This window comes from Mustelus asterias, chromosome 9 (genome assembly GCF_964213995.1).
Source record: "Mustelus asterias chromosome 9, sMusAst1.hap1.1, whole genome shotgun sequence".
Classification (NCBI taxonomy): domain Eukaryota; kingdom Metazoa; phylum Chordata; class Chondrichthyes; order Carcharhiniformes; family Triakidae; genus Mustelus; species Mustelus asterias.
In genome coordinates, this window is record NC_135809.1 from 128,344,610 (window position 1) to 128,370,036 (window position 25,427).

The window sequence follows — 25,427 nt, forward strand, 5'->3', positions numbered from 1 at the left end:
CCTTGCAGTCACACTTGTATTGTTTATAAAAACAATAAATGTTTACTCAGAGATAGCAGCCACATGACAAATATAACCAACATCATGATAGCTCCAAAGTTGCCACATTTTAAATCAGACAGTACATACAAACCGTAGACAAATAGTTCAATTTTAATAAGCTACTTAAAGCTGTCAAAATTGTTTTGCATATGTAGCCCGTGATCTTACCCAATCAGCCAGTGGGGCGAGCCAGTAAGAGTGTGAGAGAGCTGAGAAATCAGGTTTGCGCCCAATGGGAGCAGGCCGATCGGGGGTGGGGATCGCTGCGTGGTCTGCAACATGCAATCGGCCGGTCCGTGTGTGGGTCTGGGTATTTCGGCTGTGGAGCCCCGCGATAGCCAGGAGTGGGGACGAGAGAGGGCAATCGGTCCATAAGTGTTGGGGGGGATCACAGAGATCTGCACTTGCACAATGACGCACTCTGCTGCTCTCTGCCGGCTTTCGGCGAGCTAGGCCCTGCCCCCTCTCCCAGCTGGCAAGAAACAGTTTTGGCTTTTTTTTTAGAGTCAGGTAAGATTCCATTTTTATCTCGCCCAATAAAACAGCATGAGTTGCTCCCGTTTTCACACTCGTTTGGCACTTAGAATTTTCTTTTGGTAAGTTTACTCCCAAAGTTTTCATTTTGTCAAAGTTGAACCTTCTGTTAAGTGTAAAGAATTGCAGTTGAGGCCAATGAGAAGTAGAAACTATCAGGGGTGGCAAGCCAAACGGAGAATATAAATACCTGCAACGTTTGTTTAAGAATGTTAATTCTGATGGGGTTCATGTCGCTTTATTTGACATTGCGTCTTGTGTCTATTGCCCAGGATGCAGAACGTTCAGAGATATCCTTTGGCCTTTACTTCAAAGACGGGAAGAAGCGGATCGACTATATCTTGGTCTATAAAATATCCAATATGCAGGTAGAGAAGAGAAGCACCTTTGAGAAAAATCTGCGGGCAGAAGGACTGCAACTTGAGAGAGAGGTGCGAACAAGACATCTTAGATATTGGATAATAAAAACAGAATGAGAGTTGACGGACTTAAGAGAAGTACAAGTAAAGATTTTCCAGTCCCAACTGCAGAAATATTGGTGGGCAGGATGGAAAATTTGACCATAAGACCATAAGACATAGGAGCAGAATTAGGCCACTCAACCCATCGAGTCTGCTCCGCCATTCAATCATGGCTGATTTTTTTCTCATTCTCAATCTCCTGCTTTTTCCCCATAACCCCTGATCCCCTTATTAATCAAGAACCTATCTATCTCTGTCTTAAAGACACTCAATGACCTGGCCTCCACAGCCGTCTGCGTCAAAGAGTTCCACAGATTCACCACTCTCTGGCTGAAGAAATTCCTCCTCATCTCTGTTTCAAAGGATCGTCCTTTTAGCCTGAGGTTGTGCCCTCTGATTCTAGTGATAGACTTGATGGACTATATTGACCTTGGGCGGGAATGTTTGGTCTCGGTAGAGTGCTTGGGGGCAATTTTCCTGTGAATCGTAGTGGGTGAGGGGCGGACCATGCAAAGGTCCGTTGACCACGGGTGGGATTTTCTGGTTTTGGGGCGAGCGCGGCCGGAATATCCCGCCCTATATGTTTCTGCCTCATTGCCAACACCTTTTATTTTCATCTCTCTAGCCTTCCATAGACCTTCCATTCTCTTACATTCCTCCCCTCCCTCCCCACTTCCCCCACCTTTGCACTTGTTTAAAAGCTAACTTATTCCACTAACTTATTCCAGCGCTGACCAATGGAAAATTGACTGGAAAATTATGTTTCTCTCTCTACAGCTCATACCTGACCTGCTGGGCTATATCCATGTTTCTAGCTTAAGATTTCCAGCACCTACAACATTCGTTTTTTTTTACGTTATTTACAACAATCCCTAATGTCACTGAATGTAAAAGTCTGCTTTTATTTTCTTTGTAGAAAGGGTTCCTCTGTTGGCTTCACAGGTTGGGGCAGTGAATAAGCTGATCCACATAGACTGGGGAACATCCAAAGTTGGATCCCCTGGTTTGTGCTACGTTAGCTGCTCCCTGGCGGGGACGTTGGGGGAGTGCTGCCGATGGCCAGCATTCAGCACTTCGGGTTGAATAGGTGAAAGCTGGCCACGTTTTCAACAACCCCACTCACACTCCTTCCCTTCGCATCGCTATTCTCTTATTCTTGTCAGTAGATGTGAGTGTGTAGGCAATGGATGTGGAAAAGATTGACATTACTTCTTACAGCTCCTGTGGAAAAAAGGCTCCAACAGCTTTCCATGTCTGAATTCACACATGAATGGTGGCCATTTGGAATCCTAGAATCTCAACAGTGCAGAAGGAGGCCATTCGGCCCATCGAGACTGCACCGACAACAATCCCACCCAAGCCCTATTCCCATAACCCCACGTATTTACCCTGCTAATTCCTCAACACTAAGGGGCACTTTAGCATGGCCAATCAACCTAACCCACATATCTTTGGAGTGTGGGAGGAAACCGGAGCACCCGGAGGAAACCCACGCAGACACGGGGAGAATATGCAGACTCCACACAGACAGTGATCTAAGCCGGAATTGAACCCGGGTCCCTGGCGCTGTGAGGCAGCAGTGCTAACCACTGTGCCATCCTGTCGTCCTAGGGTGAAGCACCAATAGGATTCCATTCAACTGGAAAAATAAGGGGAAGGGAAAATATGAGGATCTTGTGCCATAGTGTCAAGAAACAGTTTATTTACCATAAGATCCAGGTGCTAGTTCGGTAAAAAATAAAATTACAATATTAAAGTATTTATTAGTGTCACAATTGGGCTTACATTAACACCGCAATGAAGTTATTGTGAAAATCCCGTAATCGCACAGTCTGGTGCCTGTTTGGGTACACTGAGGGAGAATTTAGCTTGGCCAATGCACCTAACCAGCACATCTTTCGGACTGTGGGAGGAGCACTGGCAGGAAACCCATGCAGATACAGGGAGAATGTGCAATCTTCACACAGACAGTGAACCCAAGCCGGGAATTGAACCCAGGTCCCTGGCACTGTGAGGCAGCAGTGCTAACCACTGTGCCATCGTGCTGCCCGGAGGTAAAACAAATTGTGAGGCATTTTCCCTATCTTATTATTGTAGCAAGTCTGAAAAACTGTTCAGAACAACATTTATTTGAAAAATAAGACAAGGGTTCTCCCACACTGTTACTGCAATAACACAACCCAACCACTGGCATTGAAGTGTCCTTTTGCCACTGTTTAACACAAAAGTCAAGTGTCATCAAATTTTTAATGGTTAGCAACAAAAGCTCTTTATTATCGTGCAGACATTGATCGTGTTCCTGAGGAACAGTCCAAAAACAAGCTCCCATCACAAAGCATTATTCATTCTGTCAAAATAATTGCAGCTCCTGCACTAATCTATTCAAACAGTTTTGTAACCTTAGTTTCTTAGTTATAATTTAATTGTTTTTTCAGTTTTTTTAGTTTATTTATTAGTGTCACAAGTAGGCTTATATTAACACTGTAATGAAGTTACTGTGAAAACCCCCTAACCACCACACTCCGGCGCCTGTTCGGGTACTCTGAGGGAGAATTTATCATGGCCAATGCACCTAACCAGCACATCTTCCGGTCTGTGGGAGGAAACCAGAGACCCCGGAGGAAACACGCAAACACGGGGAGAACGTGCAGACTCCGCACAGACAGTGACCCAAGCCGGGAATTGAACCTGGGTCCCTGACGCTGTGAGGCAGCAGTGCTAACCACTTACTTGAAGATCAGCAATGCTATCAACAAAGATCTCTGATGAACTCACTCCTGAAATTGCATTATCATTTTATTCATTTAAGTAAGATGATGCAACAGGCTGGTTAATATTTTAATGTCTATACGCACCAGCTGCCAGTCTCTTAATTGCTTCCAGTTCATCTGGTTTGTATCCTTTTGGACAGATAAAGGCCGGAATTCTCCAGTCTCACACGTCCCGCCACCGCTGCCAGTGAGAATGGAGAATTCGGCGCTCAGCCAGAACTCCATTCCCTGCAGCAGGAGCAGAGAATCCCAGCCGCGGGCGAGGGCGGACAATCCCAGCCAATACGTTTTACTCAAAGAGAGTCCTCATGTTCCTCTTCCACGATGTTTTCTTGAAGGGGGTAAGATGGTACAGTGGTTAGCACTGCTGCCTCACAGTGGCCCACATGGATATCAGCAACGTAGGTAGGACTAAGAAAGATATTTGGCTGAGGATTTTTATTTTGTTTATTTAATCCAATCAAAGTCCAATTCAAAGTTTCAGCAAGTGAGACCTTCCAGACCCAAGCTGACAAGACAAGTCTTGGGCTTGATCTACATGATCCAAGCTGATTGGGGCAGGCATTGCACCTCTTCCAAGGCTTGATTTCATTTGTACCTGAGCCAAAAGGCCTAGATGCTGCTTTAAAAAATTGCTTCCCATGAAGTCTCAGTGTAACCTCATGACTTCAACCAAGTGCAAAACTACACTTGATCTTAGCCAAAAGGCCAAGGAATTATGTGTAGCCAGGAGCTAAATTAAAAAGCAGAACAGAGGTAATAATCTCTGGATTACTACAACAAGCTGATCACATTTATCCACATTACATTGCATCTGCCATGCAGTTGCCCACTCACTCAGCTTGTCAAAATCACATTGAAGCATCACTGCATCCTCCTCACAGCTCATCCTCCCAAGCAGCTTTGTGTCATCTGCAAATTTGGCGATATTACATTTAGTTCCCTCATCCAAATCATTAATTTATATTCTGAATAGCTGGGGTCCAAGCAGTGATTCCTGTGACACCTCACTAGTCACTGCCTGCCATTTGAAAAATGTCCCCTTTATTTCTACACTTTGTTTCCTGGCTGCCAAGCAGTCATCTATCCGTCTGTCCCTCCCTCCCTATCTCGCTCCTCTCCCCTCCCCCTCCCTTCCTCCCCCCTCCCTCAACCCCCAACATCCAACCCCATTTCATTACAAGGGAACACAGGTTATTTTGTTGAATGGGGTTAGTTTATTTGTACCCACGATTACAGAGTTAACAGATCTGAAATGACGACGGAAAAATTTGAAGTTGTTGACTTGGAAATATTATTTAAAAGAATTTCATCTCTTCGTCTTGTAATTTCTATCATTTGTATGATGTGTTCAAAAGCAATATATATTCATACCATTGCTTGCGTGATCTAATCCTCATTCTGTCCATAGGCATTGACCTTTTGGAAGATTTGATCAAAAATTTAATAGGATCTCAGTCATGAAGTAATATCACAAATTTTGATACCCTACAGATAAAGCTGGAATTTGATCATACATTGTGGGCCCTATTTTATCATTTTGATTCTAAGTGCTGGGCGAACTTGAAACTGGGAGTGTTTCAGATCCGACTTTTAGACCCGTTCTCAGGTGCCCCCATGCGCACTCTGCCTGCAAAAATATCAGCGATTCCGAATTGCGCTGTGGGGCTTAACGCGCCCAAAACCCTGCAGCTCCGATCGGAGCCTCCAACTGCGCTTGCGCAGAAAAAAAAAAGATAAAATGCTGCTCCCCTGCCACATCCCTCCCGGGCCGGATAATGCCTCCCCCTGGCCCCCACAGACATTGCCCCCCTCCCCCCCCCCACCTCACAACATTACTGACCCTCTTATCCTTATCCCCCCGCCACCCAGACCGATTGCCGGCCCCTCCCCCCTCTCCCCCCCCATCAATCTCAGACAGAGTGGCGGTGGACTCCCCCCTTTCCCTCCACTGATCTCAGGCAGAGTGGCAGTGGACCCTCCCTTCCCCCCGCACTGATCTCACGCTGATCTCACTCGGCACGTACCTCGACACTAACTGGAGGGCCCGAATCAGACTTCTATGGAGCATGTCTGTTTCGCGCCGATTCTGGATGGGTGAACGTTGTGGTAAAGGGGGACGTGCCGGTAAGGTTGGGCGTGCAGCCCATTAAGTCAATTTAAATGCAGGCAAATGCGTTTAAATGGCTGTCGCACCTGTTTCAGGCGCGGTCCCAATCACGGCCATTTTTGAGTCTTGGTAAGGGGGAAACCAGCGCGGAGACGGGCGCGGATCGGGCTACTCGCATCACGCCTGACTTTACCAAATTTTCGCGGCCGAGAACGGGCGCAACGCAATGGTAAAATCAGACCCTGTGTTTTCATTGTGAAATTTAAATCATAGAATGGGGTGATTGGGCGGCATGGTGACACAATGGTTAGCACTGCTGCCTCATAGCACCAGGGATCCTGGTTCAATTCCCAGCTTGGGTCACTGTCTGTGCAGAGTCTGCACATTCTCCCCGTGTCTGCGTGGGTTTCCTCCGGGTGCTCCGGTTTCCTCCCACAGTCCGAAAGACGTGCTGGTTAGGTGCCATTGGCCATGCTAAATTCTCCCTCAGTGTACCCGAACAGGCGCCGGAATGTGGCCGCTAGGGGATTTTCACAGTAACTTCATTGCACTTTAATGCAGCCATGATGTGGAGATGTTGGCGTTGGACTGGGGTTGGGCACAGTCAGAAGTCTCACAACACCAGGTTAAAGTCCAACAGGTTTATTTGGAATCATGAGCTTTCGGAGCGCTGCTCCTTCATCAGGTAACTCGGCTCGTGATTCCAAATAAACCTGTCGGACTTTAACCTGGTGTTGTGAGACCTCTTACAGTGTTAATGTAAGTCTACTTGTGGTGCTAACAAGTAAACCTTAAATTAGTCTGAAAGTCATGTAGACGTTGATCTCGAAATTGTTTTTTGACCATGATGTAATTCCTATTTCTTCATTTCTTTCTCTTAGCAATCCGTCACAAATAGCGACATAATGTTTGTAAAGCTCCACGCACCTTGGGAAACGATATGCAAATACGCGGAGCGAATGAACATCCGCATGCCCTTTAGGTATTGTACATGTACTGCTGCTTCTTTCACCCTGTAACTGTTAAACTGCGGTTTGGGACAGATTCGAGAGTAGCAAGTGAGGGAAAAGCCTCGGCAGGGACTGCGCGCAATATTCAATTTAATTTGCTTGATAGAAGGTTTTAAAAACACGGCCAACAGGATGAGAATTGTTTTCTTGCTCCAATAAATAATAACTTCTTTGACAGACATACAGTTATTGACAACCCCCTTCACTGTGAAATGTACAATATATCTCCATATCTTTGACAGCTTCTTCCAATTACCTCAGGAAAAATACAATAACAAGTCAACAGCTAAATTTCTGAGCATGTTTCACAATAATGTCTTGCACTATTAAGCAGTATTAAACAATCATTTTCTACCGATAATGCTTGCATTTATATTTTCGCATATGTGCATGATTTAATCGTGATGTTTTCATAACTTTTGCCATCTTATTATTGACACTTGAAAGAACTGTGATGGATGTTACATAGCCGTTCCGAAGCTTCCCGGTCCTTAGTACTTTTTTTCCTATTCTTCCAGGAAAAAATGTTATTACACTGATTGGAAGAACAAAGTGATGAGCAGGTTGGTAGGTGTTGTGCAGTATTTGCTAATAGCATCCCATAAAGATTGTGTTTGATAGTTGTAAGATCACAGCCAGGGCACAATTTGGGGATAGTTGCGGCCTGGTATCACTGAATTATAGAATCCCTACATTGCAGAAGAGGCCATTTGGCCCATGGCATCTGCACCAACCCTCCAAAAGAGCACCCAACCTAAACCCAATCCCCTACTCTAACCCCATGCATTTTCCATGGCCAATCCACTGTGATGACTTCAATCAGGCCATTGAGGTTGGCCAATTGGAATATGAACTCCCTGATTAAGGAGTCAATTGATGGGCCAGTCAGGGAGTCTTTTCCTTGTATTTAACTGGGAGTGTCAGTTCCTCTGGCACTCCCGAAGGTAGATTGCTGACTGATAGCGCTCTGTGTACTGCTTTTGGAATTGTAAATAAAGGGATTTTGGTGAAGGGACTTCTGCCTCTGAAGACATATTACATCCACCTAAACCTGCACATCCTGGACACCAAGGGGCAATTTAGCATAGCCAATCCAATTAAGTAGGCTTACATTGACATTGCAATGAAGTTACTGTGAAAATCCTCTAGTCGCCACACTCCGGCGCCTGTTCAGCTACACTGAGGGAGAATTTACCATGGCCAATGGACCTAACCAGCACGTCTTTGGACTGTGGGAGGAAACCGGAGCACCCGGAGGAAACCCACGCAATCATGGGGAGAACGTGCAAACTCCATGCGGACTGTCACCCAAGGCCAGAATTGAACCCAGGTCCCTGGCACTGTGAGGCAGCAGTGCTTGCCACCGTGCTGCCCAATACGATGTATGTCATCCTCGAATCCTCGTTTCTGGGAGGGGGGAGGGGGTGATGGGGGTGGGAGGGGGGGGAGGGGGGGGTTGCGACAGGCTAAGAAGAAGACAAATTGTAGAACTGTTGAACTTTCAGCCAAGGTGGGGTAACTTTGTGGAGAACGAAATCCCACTCACTCACAGGTTAGTAGTACAAAGTGACGGGACCATTTCAGTGACCTTAATGTTGATTCACAGAGACAGCTCTGACCACAGTTGCTTACCTTACAAGCAACATCTTTAACATGTAGGTCAAACCTACTGCCACAATGGGGCGGCACGGTGGCACAGTGGTTAGCACTGCTGCTTGACAGCACCAAGGACCAGGGTTCGATTCCTGGCTTGAGTCACTGTCTGTGCGGTGTCTGCACATTCTCCCCTTGTCTGCTTGGGTTTCCTCCGGGTGCTCTGGTTTTCTCCCACAGTCCAAAAAAGACATGCTGGTTAGGTGCTTTGGCCATGCTAAATTCTCCCTCAGTGTACCTGAACAGGTACCGAAGTGTGACGACTAGGGGATTTTCACAGTAACTTCATTGCAGTGTTACTGTAAGCCTACTTGTGACACGGAATAAATAAACTTTAATCTTAAAATGCTCTGAGACCTTGTTGGACTGGTGACATCTCACACCCAGTGGTTTCCCTGACCAGGAAACTATAGGTACTCAACCCCATAATATTCCTTCAGTTGATTCAGGTGACCTGAAGATCATGATGACTATGACCGGGACAGGTTAAACTGCGTTGTGTGGGTTTGGAATATATTGGAAAGGAGCACAGTGTTAAAATATTCCAGATGTTACTGATAAATCCCCCGTTTAAGCGTTTCAAAAGGTTCCATTCCAGTCCAAATATCAGAGTTTGATTTTCAAAATGAAAGTACCAGGCAGGCTGTCAATCGAAAGAAGCAACAGGTGTAACATTGTTTTATTTGGATCAGAAACTTTGAATCACGTGTCAAATGTGTGACAGGTTTGAGCTGGACCGCCTACGATGAGGGCAAATTGCTATTTTCTCCATTCCATTTAAGCTGCGTGTCAACCTGGAACACTCAGTTCTGTCAGCCTCCTCTTGATGTAACAACACAAACAATGTTTCACCATAAAATAGCATCAGAATATTTGGTCTTTTCAATATTTGTGAAGGAGTGAACTTGCCTCCTACTGATCGCAACCTATTCCATTAGCGCACTTATTGAGGCATGCATTTCAACAAAAAAAACTTAGCTCTTCCAAATTAAAGTTATTATGAATAACAATGATTTAATAACTTAGTTTTTTTTGCTGGAATGCTTTTAAGTTTATTTGAATAGAATCCATAGGACCATAGAATCCCTACAGTGCAAAAAGAGGCCATTTGGCCCATTGAGTCTGTACCAACTCCCTGGAAAAGCATGATATCCAGACCTGCCTCCCCCCCTTCCACAATATTGTCGTAACCCTACACATTCAGCATGACCAATCTACCTGACCTGCACATCTTTGGACTCCATTTGATCTCTGTTTCCTGCAGAAAATTCAGTCAGAAATGGTTTTCCAGCCCCGCCCATCGCCAGGAGCGTTCAGTCCCACTGAAAGTCAATGGAGTTTTGGCTGGGCCAGCCTACCTCCTGTGGCGGGTCCCACCACAATGGGCCTGGTAACTCCCAGCCTCAGGTTGGAACACTTTCGATGTTCTATTCCTGACACAGCTAAGGCATTTAAACAGAATTTCCAGCATGATCACGGGGAGAATTGCAGAACCCAGAGGGTGGGATTTTATGCTCTCATTCGACCCTAGACCGGAAAATCTCACCCAGTGTCAATAGACCTTCCCATTGTCTGGCCCTCACCCACTCTGATTCCCGTGGTGGGCGGAAGCGGTAGAATTCCAGCGAGAGTGTTAGATAATAGGAAAGTATTTATACCAGTAGCAAACCTGATGCTGTATTTTGCAGTTCAGTGCCAATATACAAGGGAGTTGAGATTGCAGCGGGTTTAGTTTTTCTAGTTTATCACTTAGAATCCCTGCAGTGCAGAAGGAGGCCATTCAGCCCATCAAGGCTGCACTGATAACAATCCCATCCGAGCCCTATTACCGTAACCCCACACATTTACCCACTAATCCCCCTAACCAACACATATTTGGGCACGAAGAAGCAATTTAGCATAGCCAATCCACCCAACTTGCACATCTTTGGACTGTGGGAGGAAACTGGAGGACCCGGAGGAAACCCACACAGACACGGGGAGAATGTGCAAACTTCACACAATCACCCAAGGCTGGAATTGAACCTAGGTCCCTGGCACTGTGAGGCAGCAGTGCTAACCACTGTGCCACTGTGCCATCTGTCGTGAATGTCTGTTGTGGAATTTCTGCTATTTGCAATCAATTCATAATTACTTTACAAGAACAAAGAAAATTACAGCACAGGAACAGGCCCTTTGACCCTCCAAGCCTGCAGCAACCTTGCTGCCTGACTGAACAAAAACCCCCTACTCTTCCGGGGACCAAAGCCCTCTATTCCCATCCCATTCATGTATTTGTCACAGTGCCCCTTAAAACTCACGATCGTATCTGCTTCCACTACCTCCCCCGGCAGCGAGTTCCAGGCACCCACCACCCTCTGTGTAAAAAACTTGCCTCGTACATCCCCTTTAAACCTTGCCCCTCGCACCTTAAACCTATGCCCCCTAGTAATTGACTCTTCCACCCTGGGAAAAAGCTTCTGGCTATCCGTACTAAATGTGAAAAGAAGGTTTTGTCATGAGTATAAAACAGACTTGATTCCCCATTTGGTGTTATTTTCTTTCATTTTCAAATTTCTTCGATCTCAAGAATTAAGAATTGTATTTGGGTCATGTTTCTTGTGTTGGATCTGTTTTAGCAATTTGATTTATTATCAGTGCCATTTGGTCTATATCTGGCAGCCACTGTTACAGTGCAGCATAATTGGTCCTAATTGCTAGAATGTTTGTTTTAATCTGGGCTAATGCTATCCTGTCATTTTAGTGCTTTCCCCTGGGGTTTTGCAAAGTAAGGCTTGATTAGGATGATTGACAGGGAACCAATCAGGTAACTGGATGTAGAATATGCAGGGAGAGCATTGCTTCAGAGAAAGGCCTCTGAAGCAGACTCTACCCCACTGGAAAATATGAGACATTTATCCAGTGAAAATCACATAAGCGGTATATTGTTTTGAATTCCAACATTGCCTGTTTTAGATTCACACTAAACAATTTATAGACACCACAAGGCAAAGTTTCTATTGCTCCAAGAATGATCTGTACTTCTAATCTCTTGTTGCTACAAAGGTTTGGCCTTGCCTTGCACTGCCAGCTTTGAGGTGGTACAGGGGTCACTTGGCATACAAGCTAGCTGCTCAACCATGTAAGTGGTCTTTACTTAAATCATCATCTTTTCCCTTGATTGAGGAATTTTACTTAAACTTTCTAACTGTTTACATCATTTCCCTAATCCCTTTTGATGAGACATTTAACCTTAACAGAGATCCCTTAATAAGCCATACTCGCTATGTGCCATAATAAATTGTTGGAATAAATCCATCTTCATTATTTGCATCTTACAGTCAGCAAAACCAGAATCTTTATTTTTAATTTACATAGAATGAATGAATGTTTTTAATTACAATTGGAGCAAGAGATATCCAGCATAGATCTACAAAAAATGAAGTTACAAAGGAAACGGATAGAAGTCTACAAGATTATGAGGGGCATGGACAGACTGGATAGTCAGAAGCTTTTTCCCAGGGTGGAAGAGTCAATTACTAGGGGGCATAGGTTTAAGGTGTGATGCGCGACAATCAAGCACGAGGTACAAGGCTTCAGCTATTGAAGGCTTTTATTAGCAAACAATGGAACTAACTAACACGAGTACACCAATTCAGACTGGAGGGGTCCCGCCTGAGCAGAGGGTCTTATACCTCTCCCCAGGAGGCGGGGCCCGACCGGGATGTGCCATAACAACATCTACCACAGGTAAACACCCTAACCCAACAACATTATAACAACCCCCACAGTGGCAACACCCTAACCCAACAGTAACATAGGAATAACCCCACAGTGGTAACCAACGATGGTTCACCACAAGGTGTGAGGGGCAAAGTTTAAAGGAGATGTACGAGTTAAGTTTTTTACACAGAGGGTGGTGGGTGCCTGGAACTCAGGGGAGGTAGTAGAAGCAGATACGATACTGAGTTTTCAGGGGCATCTTGACAAATACATGAATAGGATGGGAATAGAGGGCTTTGGTCCCCGGAAGGGTAGGGGGCTTTAGTTCAATCAGGCAGCATGGTTGGTGCTGGCTTGGAGGGCCAAAGGGCCTGTTCCTGTGCTGTAATTTTCTTTGTTCTTTGTTCTTTGAGCCCTATGTCAAAATAATTTTCAAATTCTTTTTTTCAACCAATTCTCCTTTCATTACCTGAGACAAATATTGTTTTCTGTGTGGAGTTGCGTTTTTTCCATATTTCAGATCGAAATGTTACATATTCTCATTCAGTGAAAATTGTATCAGACTGTCCACCTTTTAACACAGCTTGTCCTTTTATAAACTTATCAAACCACAAAGCATTTGAAAGGGTAAGTGCTCTAGATGGGCGATCACAATAGTTAACAAATGATTTCTAATGGTGATTTTACAGTTCTCCAAGTCATTGCATGGCATTTCCTCATTCAGTGTTCCCCAAACATATTTCAGGATCAGCCAGTTACCTGCAATTTTTCCAGAATCTCATATCTAAAGCTCCAACATCAAACATTACTGGATGGCACGGTGGCACAGTGGTTAGCACTGCTGCCTCACAGTGCCATGGTACCCAGGTTCAATTCCAACCTTGGGTGACTGTGTGGAATTTGTATGTTCTCACCGTGTCTACATGGGTCAAGGTTATAAGGGGTGTGGACAGAGTGGATAATCAGAAGCTTTTTCTCAGGGTAGAAGAGTCAATTACTAGGGGGCATAGGATTAAGGTGCGAGGGGCAAGGTTTAAAGGCGATGTATGAGGCAGATTTTTTTACACAGAGGGTGGTGGGTGCCTGGAACTCGCTGCCGGGGGAGGTAGTGGAAGCAGATACGATAGTGAGTTTTAAGGGGCGTCTGGACAAATACATGAATAGGATGGGAATAGAGGGATATGGTGCTCAGAAGGGTAGGGGGTTTTAGTTTACACCGGCAGCATGGTCAGTGCAGGCTTGGAGGACCGAAGGTCCTGTTCCTGTGCTGTAATTTTCTTTGTTCTTTGTTATTCCTCCGGGTACTCCGGTTTCATCCCACATTCCAAAGATGTGCAGGTTAGGTTGATTGGCCATGGTAAATTGCCCCTGGGTTACAGGGACAGTACTTGGGTGGGATTGTTGTCGGTGCAGGCTTGATGGGCCAAATGGCCTCCTTCTGCACAGTAGGGATTCTATGATTTGATTTCATGAACACAAACAAATTCTAACTAATGTTACATATATCAGAAATGGTTAGACCAGGGTTCCCCAAACTTATCCAGTCATGGAACCGTTTGACCAACCAATCACACTGATGGAACCTTGAGAAACATTTTTAATTTGCTAACGAGTTAAACCATAAAAACTGGATTAATTTTGTGTAATAGTTACAAAGATACAAACACAGGTTTATAAAAGTATTTTCTATTTCTTATATGTATGCATTTATTCTAAATAAAAAAAATTCTTATTCAACAAATACTTAAGTCTTACATTTTGTCATTTTAGTGGGAGCAGTTATGCTGTTTCTTTTGTTCACAAGTTTGTTTAATGCTCGAAGTGTTGCTGGAGAACTTGATTCTCATGTCTGGCACACGCATATGTGCACACTCTCTTTTTCCCTCTGTTTCTCCCTCCCAGTGCTCCCCTCTTGCTCACACACACTTTCACATCTCTCCCTCACGCACACACACATGCACACTTTCACCTCTATCTCATACGCACACTCACCTCTCTCTCTCTCACGTGCACATACACTCACTTATCTCTCTGTCTCACACACTCACACTTTCACGTCTCCCTGTCTCTCACACACAGTCACACCCCTCTCTCTCTCTTTCACAGACACTCACACTCTCACCTCTCCCCTTCTCTCTCACACACACATTCGCCATCATGTCTCTCTCTCTCTCTCTCACATACACTCACACTCTCACCTCTCCCTCTCTCACACACACACACATACACTCAGCTCACTCTCACCTCTCCCTGTCACTCATACACACTCCCAACTCTCTCTCTCATACACATTCTCTGTCACCTCTCTCTTACACATACACATTCATACTCTCACATCTCTCTCTCATGCACACTCATGTTCACACTTCCCCCTCTCGAACACACACTCCCACCTCTCTCTCTCATGCACACACACACTCACACACACGCACACTCGCACACACACACACACACCCCCACACACTCACACACACACTTACACTCTCATCTCTCTCTCCATTGCTTAGAGGGTCTTTTGTCTTTGGAATTCTCTTACCCAGCGAGCTGTGAACGCTGAAACATTGAATATATAGATTTTGACCAAAAAGAGAGCCCAGGTTTATGGGAGACCGGCAGCAGATAGAGTTCAGGGCACACTCAGATCTGCCATGTTTGTTCAGAATGGTGGACCAGACTTGATGGGCCAAATTACCTACTCTGCTCCTATTTCTTATGATCTTATAGTATTCAAATTATTCAGTGTTGCTTGCTTTCTGTGCTAGTAATTTCCATTGATGGATTGTATCACAGTGTTGGGAACAAGTTCATCAGAATGAATATCAGGACTGTCAGATACGTTCACCAACCCTGATGGTTTTTACTTCGAGAATGGTTTATTAAACTGAACTGGGGGAGCAGCTAAAACTCATGAATGATGTGACTTTGAGTCACTCGCAACAATATATCCAGCCAAACAATTCGCGATTATTCCAGGATTATACCTCAGTGAATAATTAGAGTTGGTTGTGGCCCACAATACAAAGAACAAAGAACAGTACAGCACTGGAACAGGCCCTCCAGCCCTCCAAGCCTGTGCCGACCATGATGCCTGCCTAAACTAAAACCGCATGCACTTACAGAGTCCGTATGCTTCTATTCCCATCCTATTCATGTATTGGTCTAGTTGTCCCTTAAATGCCACTATCGTACCTACTCCCACCACCTCCCCGGGCAGCGCGTTCCAGACATTCACCACCCTCTGTGTAAAAAACTTGCCTCGCACATCTCCTCTAAACTTTTCCTCACGCACCTTAAACCCACATCCCCTAGTTCGTGACTTTTCTACCCTAGGAAAGAGCATCTGACTATCCAAGAATGTGGTGTGAAAAGCAGCCACAATTGTAAATATTACCAGACTTTTTGTCCTGAAATGTATAGTGGCAGATATTTTCATTATTTTTCGACCTTTGGGAATTAATTGTTCCTATGCATCTATCCATTTCTGTTGTAAATGTCTCCCTAACTGACTGTGTCAGTTTTACAGTCAGTCTGGGAGCAAAGTTGAAATGACACGGTTTCCTCAATTTTATTTTAAATCATATTGTTCAAGGTATTCTCCAAATTGCAAACCAATATTTGTAAGCTGATAGTTTAGTGCAAGGACGAGCCATATGATAAACAAGCTGCCCTTTCTCAACACTCACAATATTCCCAACTCTGTTATTAGGAAAATATTGCAAGCATTTACTAACCAATTATCGGCTTAGCTCAGTTGGCTGGACAGCTAACCATGTGGGTTCAATTCCTGTACTGGCTAAAGTTACTCATGAAAGCTTTATCTTCTCAACCTTGTCCTTCATCTGAGGTGTGATGATCCTCAGTTTAAAATCACCACCAGTCAGGGCCTATGGTCATCTGAGACTGTGGCAACTATACTCTCTCATGTAGATATGTAAATCATAAAACTGTCACTTCAAAATGAATAATTTTTTTTAGTGACGGTAAGAATTGAAATCTAAATGCATTCGAAAGACTTGAAGACAAATTTATTAAAATGACTCATTTTACTTTGATTGATTTTAATAAATGTCATTGCTATTCTGCTATTTAGCCAAAAGAAATGGTAGATTCTGGCTTGCAATACTTGAAAACAAAATCAGTGAACAGACACAGAAACATAGAAGATAGGAGCAGGAGGAGGCCATTCGGCCCTTCGAGCCTGCTCCGCCATTCATCACGATCATGGCTGATCGTCCAACTCAATAGCCTAATCCTGCTTTCTCCCCATAACCTTTGGTCCCATTCACCCCAAGTGCTATATCCAGCCGCCTCGCGAATACAATGGATTCTCATGCAGGGTTTGGTCATGCTGGATGTCACAGTGACCAAGCTATTGAAATTTAAACTAATTTCTCTTATTATTCAAGTGCATTTCATTTTAAATATCAGTAGTCTGGCATTTGCTTATTAGTGTTCAGAGGAATCTGCGACAGCTGAAGAGTTGGTTGCCAAGAAATCCAATGAAACTTGACAAGGAGGCGCTCCCAGATCTGGAGGAGACTGATTGCTACACTGCACCATTCAGTAGAGCACGGATGCACCAGTAAGTATTTTGCTCACATAAGCATGCTGCACAAAGCAAATTGGAAACCGTTTTAATCGAATTAATTTGCATTAATGAGACAGATTCCAAAGAGTGTGATCAAGGCTTGAGAAGTTATGATGATGTGTGTATAAACTCTTCAATTTCATACTTACGGTTTAAAATGGGAAGGTGATGACATAGTGGTATTGCCAGTAGACCAGAGAACCAGGGTAATTCTCCGGGGAGCCGAGTTCAAATCCCAGCAAGGCAGGTGGTGAAATTTGAATTCTATAAAAAATATTTAAAGCTAAATGAAAACCATGAATCACTTGTCGTTAAAACCCACCTGGATTGAATTTATTATTGTCACATGTATTAGCGTACAGTGAAAAGTATTGTTCCTTGCACACTACACAGGAAAAGAATACCGTACATAGGGCAGGAAAGGAGAGAGTGCAGAACGTATTGTTAAAGCTGGGATGTGTAGAGAAAGATCAAATTAGTGCAAGGTAGGTCCATCCAAAAGTCTGATGGCAGCAGGGAAGAAGCTGTTTTTGAGTCGGTTGGTACGTGACCTCAGACTTTTATATCTTTTCCCAACTGAAAAAGTTGGAAGGGAATATGTCTGGGGCGCGTAGGGTCCTTGATTATGCTGGCTGTTTTTCCAAGGCAGCGGGAAGTGTAGACAGAGTCAATGGATGGGAGGCTGGTTTGAGTGATGGACTGGGCTTCATTTACGACCCTTTGTAGTTTCTTGCGATCTTGGGCAGAGCAGGAGCCAGACCAAGCTGTGATACAACCAGAAAGAATGCTTTCTGTGATGCACTTGTGGAAGCCGGTTCCCCCTTGAGGGAAGGAAATGTGGCATCCTTACCTGGTCTGACCTACGTGTGACACAGTATCCACAGGAATGTGGTTAACTCTGAGATGGGCTAAAAAGCCATGCGGTGTAAGAGCGATGAATGTTGGGGCAGCCAGCAATGCCCACATCCCATGAATGAATTTCTAACAAATTCAAGCTCTTTAGTCCCTTTGGTATTCTAGATTCAAAGCAGGGAATTTCACATTCTCTCTTTCTTTTCTTTGCTAAAAAACCTTTCCAGCTTCACAATAAACAACAAAGACACATTTTTCAGTAACTCCACAAGAAGCAGGATAGTGCATCACATGCTGCAGAGGACAAAATACGAAGATGGAAAATCCAAAATAGGTACTGTTTTAAACAAGTCAATTTCTCAATTTCAGAATGCCGATTATTGTTGTGTACAAACTGTAGCTCATTTTTCTTTTAAACGTTGCAGCGTATTTGCTCTCTCTTTGGTTAAGTGAATGCAGTATACGGTGCAGTACTCTGCCGGGGAGGTAGGTGTGTTTTATCCCATGATAGTGAAAGGGAGATGGTTTTGCCAGATTTTAAGTTAAAAGTTAGCCCAGTAGCCACTCAGTCCAGCTACCCTAGGAGAAAACATACATACATGGGTTGGCTCAAGGACAACTGTGTCATGACCCTGCATTGATCACCATCTTAAAGAGAGGGTCAGAGGCAGTAAAGATAGAAAATGCTGGACAAACTCAGGAAGTCTGGCAGCATTTGTGTAGAGTGAAACAGAGTTGACGTTTCAAGTCCATATGACATTTGAGGCGGCACGGTGGCACAGTGGTTAGTACTGCTGCCTCACAGTGCCAGGGACCCCGGTTCGATTCCTAGCTTGGGTCACTGTGTGGAGTTTGAACATTTTCCCCGTGTCTGCGTGGGTTTCCTCCGGGTGTTCTGGTTTCCTCCCACAGATGTGCGGGTTAGGTGGATTTGCCATGCTAAATTGCCCCTTAGTGTCAGGGGGAACTTGCTCGGGGAAATGCATGGAGTTATGGAGATAGGGCCTGGGTGGGATTGTGATCAGTGCGGACTTGATGGGCTGAATGGCCTCCTTCTGCATGGTAGGGATTCGATGATTCTATGACCCTTCCATGAACATTTTCTTTATTCCAGCATCTGCAGTATTTCACTTTTACTTGAGTAGGGGCGGCACAGTGGCACAGTGGGGGTTGCACGGTGGCGCAGTGGTTAGCACTGCTGCCTCACAGCGCCAGGGGCTCAGGTTGAACTCTGGCCTTGGGTCACTGTCTGTGTGGAGTTTGCACATTCTTCCCGTGTCTGTGTGGGTTTCCTCCGGGTGCTATGGCTGCCTCCCACACTCCAAAGGTGTGTGTGGGTTAGGTTGATTGGTCATGCTAGATTGCCCCTTAGTGTCAGGGGATTAGTAGGGTAAATAAGTGGGGCTACAGGGATAGGGCCTGGGTGGGATTATTGTCGGTGGAGCCCCAATGGGCTGAATGGCCTCTTTCTGCACTGTCGGGATTCTATGTGATAATTATAGTTCAATCTATAATAGCTAGTTGCCTAGTTCGATATGTATTAGGTATCTAGTGAAGTTGTAGCAATGTACAATTCCTTTTGTAACTGGGCCAACCTTACAGGAGTAACCACATTAAAGAATCCTCAGTGCCCTACAGGGTAAAGTTACTGACCAACACATACTGAATCATACAGTGCTGAAGGCTCCAAGCCCAGTCCTAGAGGTATGACAATACCCAGCCACATAGTTAAGGAGGGAAAAACTTGTCCAAAGTCCCAACTCCTGATAGCTCAGTCTGGGAAGTGTGGGCGTGTATCTGTTACAAAATGGCTGTTGAGATTCTGGAATATTTTACAGCATCTGTTACCTTGGGGGTTACATTGATGATCCCAGAAGTGGATTTTTTATTCTCGATGGAACAGAGTACACTATTTATCTGTTCAGACCTTGGATAAACTTTGCAAATCCCCAGGAATGAACACCAGGAATATATTCCATGATAATATAAAGGCAAAATACTGTGTATTGCTGGAATCTGAAACAAAAACAGAAAATGCTGGAAAATCTCAGCAGGTCTGACAGCACCTGTGGAGAGAAAATAGGGCCAATGTTTCGGGTCTGGATGACCCTTCGTCAGAGCTGGAATATATCCCATGCTGCTACATCAACTTTCAAACATCGGAGGGGGGGTGATTCTCCCAGCCTGCTGCATTGCTCTAGCCGTGGGACATTTAGCGGAGGCAGTTTAGTGGGCTCCTCGCTGGGCACCATGGCCTCCGCGCTTCATCAGCTTCGTGCCGGAAATCAGCGCAGAGCTGATTAAAATATTTAAATCCTGATTTGTATCCTATTAGCAGGCCCGGGGCTGAAGTCTCCGGGCCCGCTAGCCTCCCCCACCTCACCCCCTTCCCCCACCCCACCAACCAGGAGTGGTTCACTCCAGCAGGGTTCGCAACAGTGCCACCTTAGCCCCTGATGCTCTCTAAGGATCAAAGTGGCAATGCCCAAGAGGCACCTTAGCACTGCCCACCGGGCATTGGGCAGTGTGGAGGGGTTGGGGCCTGGGGGGGATGGGGCCTATGGGGGAGCAGGGTCGATGAGGGCGGGGGGAGTCCCACTGCCACTCTGCACCTGGGATCAGTGGCAGAGGGAGAGAAGGGCTGATCGGGACTGGCCATCAGGTGGAAAATTCAAAACAGCTACTGTTTTAAATAGGTCAATTTTTCAATTTCGAAATACCGATTATTGTTGGATCGTGAGGGCGCGGAGTGTGAAAGAGGAGAGTGTTTCCATTCTTCTCAGCTTCATAAGCACACAAACAAATCAAGAAGTAAATTAAAAAGACATCAAACCACCTAAAGAACAAAGAACAAAGAAAATTACAGCACAGGAACAGGCCCTTTGGCCCTCCAAGCCTGCACTGACCATGCTGTCCGACTTAAATAAAACCCCCTACTCTTCCGGGGACCATATCCCTCTATTCCCATCCTATTCATGTATTTGTCAAGACGCCCCTTAAAAGTCACTATCGTATCTGCTTCCACTGCCTCCCCCGGCAGCGAGTTCCAGGCACCCACCAGCGCCAGGGACCCGGATTCAATTCCAGCCTTGGGTCCCTGTCTGTGTGGAGTTTGTATGTTCTCCCCGTGTCTATGTGAGTTTCCTCCGGGTGCTCCGGTTTCCTCCCACAGTCCAAAGATGGGCGGGTTAGGTTGATTGGCCATGGTAAATCAGCCATTAGTGTCAGAGTAAATCAGTGGGGTTACATGGATAGGGCCTGGGTGGGATTGTGATTTGTGCAGACTCAATGGGCCGAATGACCTCCTTCTGCACTGTAGGATTCTATGATTATAACTCCTTTAATGCTTAAGGAGTAAACTGTCATTTGCTTTAACTACACACGGGTTCAATGGGGCTATTAGGGGAGACGATGGCCTAGTGGTATCAGCACTGGCCTATTAATCCAGGAATTCAACTAATGCCCTGGGGACCCGGGTTTGAATCCCACCACGGCAGATGGTGTAATTTGAATTTCATTTTTAAAAATTTGGAATTAAGAATCGACTGATAACCATTGTCGATTGTCAGAAAAACCCATCCGGTTCACTAATGTCCTTTAGGGAAGGAAATCTGCCGTCCTTACCTGATCTGGCCTACATGTGACTCCAGAGCCACAGCAATGTGGTTGACTTTCAACTGCCCCAGGACAATTAGGGATGGGTAATAAATGCCGGCCACCCAGCGACGCCCATGTCCCACAAATGAATAAAAACAAAATTAAATTGGTGGCATCATTTTGAAAGACACCTTCTGATTTTAATCTATAAATAAAACCCCAATCGATTGTCCATGCTTGGGGTTTACCTGAGACTTCCAACCCCCAGAAAATGTGTTTGCCTGACAGCGACTGGCAAGAAAATGCTTCATTGGAAATAAAAATTCACCAGAGCAAAAATAGTTTATCAGGAGAATCAGTTCAATTCGAGATCCGTTTTTAAAATAGCACAAAAGAACAATAAATGTCACAGGCGTATCAATCCCAGAACATTCCAGGCAGGGTTTTGAATCTCTGCCAGTGTTGGGAATGCAGGCTGGCAGGAACTAAAAATAGCCTCACCAGCCAGTGAGCTGCCTCCCCGGCTCCGTCTCCCCAGGGCCGTATTTGCAGGGATGGAATCAGAGTGAGGTCGGGTTACCCACCCACACAGAGTGCGTTGTCAACGTGACTCATTAGGAACCCACTAAAGGAGGCCAACTGGGATTTTCCAGTCAGCCTCCAGATGAATGTGGGCGGGGAGGGGATGGAGGGCAGATTTATGTGCCTGGAGGTGACCTCCTGGAGCTCCAGAGAAGCCGAGCGACCCTCTCTCCCTGGCCAGAGAAGCCTAGAGACCCTCCGTCCCTGGTTACCGATGTGCTGAAGCAGCCAAAGACCCCCCAAACCGCTTCCTCCTCCACCACCACCAACAGTAGTGCCTGACTGCAAGACCTACTTTTTAATACAAAAACAGAAAATGCTTCAGCATCATCCTGACTCGAAACATTGGCTCGATTCTCTCTCCACAGGAGCTGTCAGACCTGTTGGGATTTTCCAGCATTTCCTGATTTTGTTTCAGATTCCATCATCCGCAGTAATTTGCTTTTATCTAGTTTTTATCAACTGCTTGAAATACGAGAATTATTTGATGTTTTTCTGTTGATTTTTTAAAAATTCACAGCGAGGGTATTTCCATGTTGAAGTGCCCTCTCTCTCTCTTACCCTCCATTGTAGTCCGCTTCAAACTTGGAGGCCTCTGATTGGCTCTCCAGCTTTGAGAGCCCACCCACCATCCATGATTGGATGACCCAAGCCAAGAAGAGAACGCCCTCGTGTGAATCGGGGCTGGTGAATGTTTTCCATCGCTGCCGTCCTGACCCATTTCTGGCTCCAAGAGGAAATTACTACTCGAGACATTAAAGAACAGCCTCACTGAAAAGTCTACCTCTCGCTAACTGATGTCAGCCAGAGGGCATCCCATTTGGTCATGCAATATTTTGAGTATTGGCTTAAAGATTGACAACCATTTGATCGCTTCTCGGCCTTTTGGCTAAGATCAAGTGTAGCATGGAGAGGATGCTGCACTTGGTTGAGGTCATTAGGTTACGCTGAAGCTTCATATGTTTCATATGAAGCAATTTTTAAAAGCGGCATCTCGGCCTTTTGGCTAAGATGCAAATGAGCCCAAGTCTTGGAGGAGGAACCTCCCCCTTCTCCAATCAGCTTGGCTCATGTAGATCGGGCCCAGGACAAGGTGGTTTAGTCGCCCGCCCTGTCTTGTCAGCCTGGATCGGAAATGTCTCAACTTGTTGAGACTCTGAATTGGATTTGATTTGATTGAATTGGAAAAGTATAAAAAAAACCATTTGCTCAGAAAACAACTGGATGTTTCTCTTTTTTTCAGGTTTAAATAGGTTACTCGGCAATGGAACTTACGATGCTGCCTTCCCTCCACATGAGGTGAGACCATTTGTGAAATGTTTTTGTAATAAACTGGGGAATCAAAGTGGGGCATAACACATGCTTCTTAACGCATTAAAAAGAAATATTTCCCACGGAAACTTGTTAACGTTCTGTTTATTGTTTACGAAGCTATTGTTTGGACATGCTGAGGTGGATTTTTATCTTCACCATTTTGGCGCTAATAGAGTCATAGGCCGGAATTTTACCGTCCTGCCCGTCACGGGATCTGGAGCGGGCAAGGGGCGGACCATGGAAAGGCCCATTGACCTCGGGCAGGATTTTACGGTTTCGGGATGAGCGAGGCCGTAAAATTCCACCCATAAAGTCATAGACCAGTACAACACGGAAACAGGCCCTTCAGCCCAACCGGTCCATGCCGACCATGCTGCCCTCCCAGCTCGTCCCAATTGGAATTTTCTGGAATTTGGATCCTGGGGTGGGGGGTGAGGGCAATAGGGTAACAGGAACTGGGTTGATTTCTCCACTGAGCTTGACCTAGCCAGCGTGGGGAAAGGAAGGGATGTGGGTGAACCAGGCCGGCTTCAGCCATTAACCCTGGACCCAAAAAGCAAGGGATCAGCACAACGCGATCCAGATATGATGACTTTAGGAGGCGGCAATGCCCTAGTGGTATTATCGCTGGACTATTAATCCAGAAATAAAGTTCTGAGGACCCAGGTTCGAATCCCGCCATGGCAGGTGGGGGGGGGGAATTTGAATTCAATAAAAAAACTCTGGAAGAAAGTGTCTACTTATGACTATGAAACCATTGTCGATGGTCGGAAAAACCCATCTGGTTCACTAATGTTCTTTAGGAAAGGAAATCTGCCATCCTTACTTGGTCTGGCCTACATGTGACTCCAGAGCCGCAGCAATGTGGTTGACTCTCAACTGCCCTCCAAGGGCAACTGGGGATGGGCAATAAATGCTGCTCAGCCAGCGATGCCCGTGTCCCACGAAAGAATAAAAAAAAAGAATAGCAATGCCTGAAGGAGATTGCGGTTTCCAGGGCAGGACCTGGATTTACAGGTCCTTACGGATTTTGGGATGATGGATAAGTCTATTTATTTTCTCACTGAGGCTTTCTTTGAGGTAAATGCAAGCATCGTTGCTTCATCACTGACTGCAGAATCCAGGCAAACAAACTGCATGGAGTGCAGTAAGCTGCCCACACCCAGGTAAGCAGTATGCTCCTGACGCAGTGACCTGCTATTCCATAATAGGTTGTTTCTCTGATTTCAGCTTTCAAAAATGATTGTCGTGACTCAAAAGTATTTTTCAGTGGCGTACTAATTGTTAATATGCGATATGAGGTATCTGCAATCATTGCATTGCCTTCAGAATTTCATTTATCTAACTGCATCAGAATTATTACTTCTGATAAAAAGGTCACATTTCCTCTTTGTTAATTTCACCTGATATGTATAGGTACAGTAAATGTATTTTTTTTTTCACATCAGTTTGTCAGAAAAACTAAACTGTTCTTCATAAGAACAAAAGAATTAGGAGCAGGGGTAGGCCCTCGAGCCTGCTCCGCCATTCAATAAGATCATGGCTGATCTTTTCGTGGACTCAGCTCCACTTACCCACCCGCTCACCATAACCCTTAATTCCTTTACTGTTCAAAAATCTATCTCTCTTTGCCTTAAAAGTGAGGTAGCCTCAACTGCTTCACTGGGCAGGGAATTCCACAGATTCACAACCCTTTGGGTGAAGAAGTTCCTCCTCAACTCAGTCCTAAGTCTGCTCCCCCTTATTTTGAGGCTATGCCCCCTAGTTCTAGTTTCGCCCGCCAGTGGAAATGACCTCCCTACTTCTATCTTATCTATTCCCTTCATAATTTTATATCTTTCGATAAGATCCCCCCTCATTCTTCTAAATTCCAATGAGTATAGTCCCAGCCTACTCAGTCTCTCCTCATAAGCCAACCCTCTCAACTCTGGAATCAACCTCGTGAATCTCCTCTGCACCCCCTCCAGTGCCAGTATATCCTTTCTCAAGTAAGGAGACCAAAACTGTACACAGTACTCCAGGTGTGGTCTCACCAGCACCTTATACAGCTGCATCATAATCTCGCTGTTTTTAAACTCCATCCCTCCAGCAACGTTCTTTGTGCATCAAGCCAGTTTTCATTTTAATTGCAGAGCGGACTGTCTTAATGCCTGAAGAGTGAATGTGACTCATTGTGTTGCAGCGATGTCACCTGTAAATGCTTTGGTGTCT

At 45.2% G+C, this 25,427-nt stretch overlaps 1 protein-coding gene across 1 annotated transcript in view; it reads left to right on the forward strand.

Annotated features, from left to right (window-relative positions):
• ano3 (anoctamin 3) overlaps positions 1 to 25,427 on the forward strand; it is a 205,913-nt gene that overhangs the window by 17,198 nt on the left and 163,288 nt on the right. The window contains exons 4-9 of the mRNA XM_078221016.1: positions 849 to 1,007; positions 6,800 to 6,900; positions 7,447 to 7,491; positions 16,734 to 16,865; positions 17,951 to 18,057; positions 23,146 to 23,201. Of these exons, the coding sequence (XP_078077142.1) occupies positions 849 to 1,007; positions 6,800 to 6,900; positions 7,447 to 7,491; positions 16,734 to 16,865; positions 17,951 to 18,057; positions 23,146 to 23,201 (600 nt within the window). The remainder of the gene's footprint in view (positions 1 to 848; positions 1,008 to 6,799; positions 6,901 to 7,446; positions 7,492 to 16,733; positions 16,866 to 17,950; positions 18,058 to 23,145; positions 23,202 to 25,427) is intronic.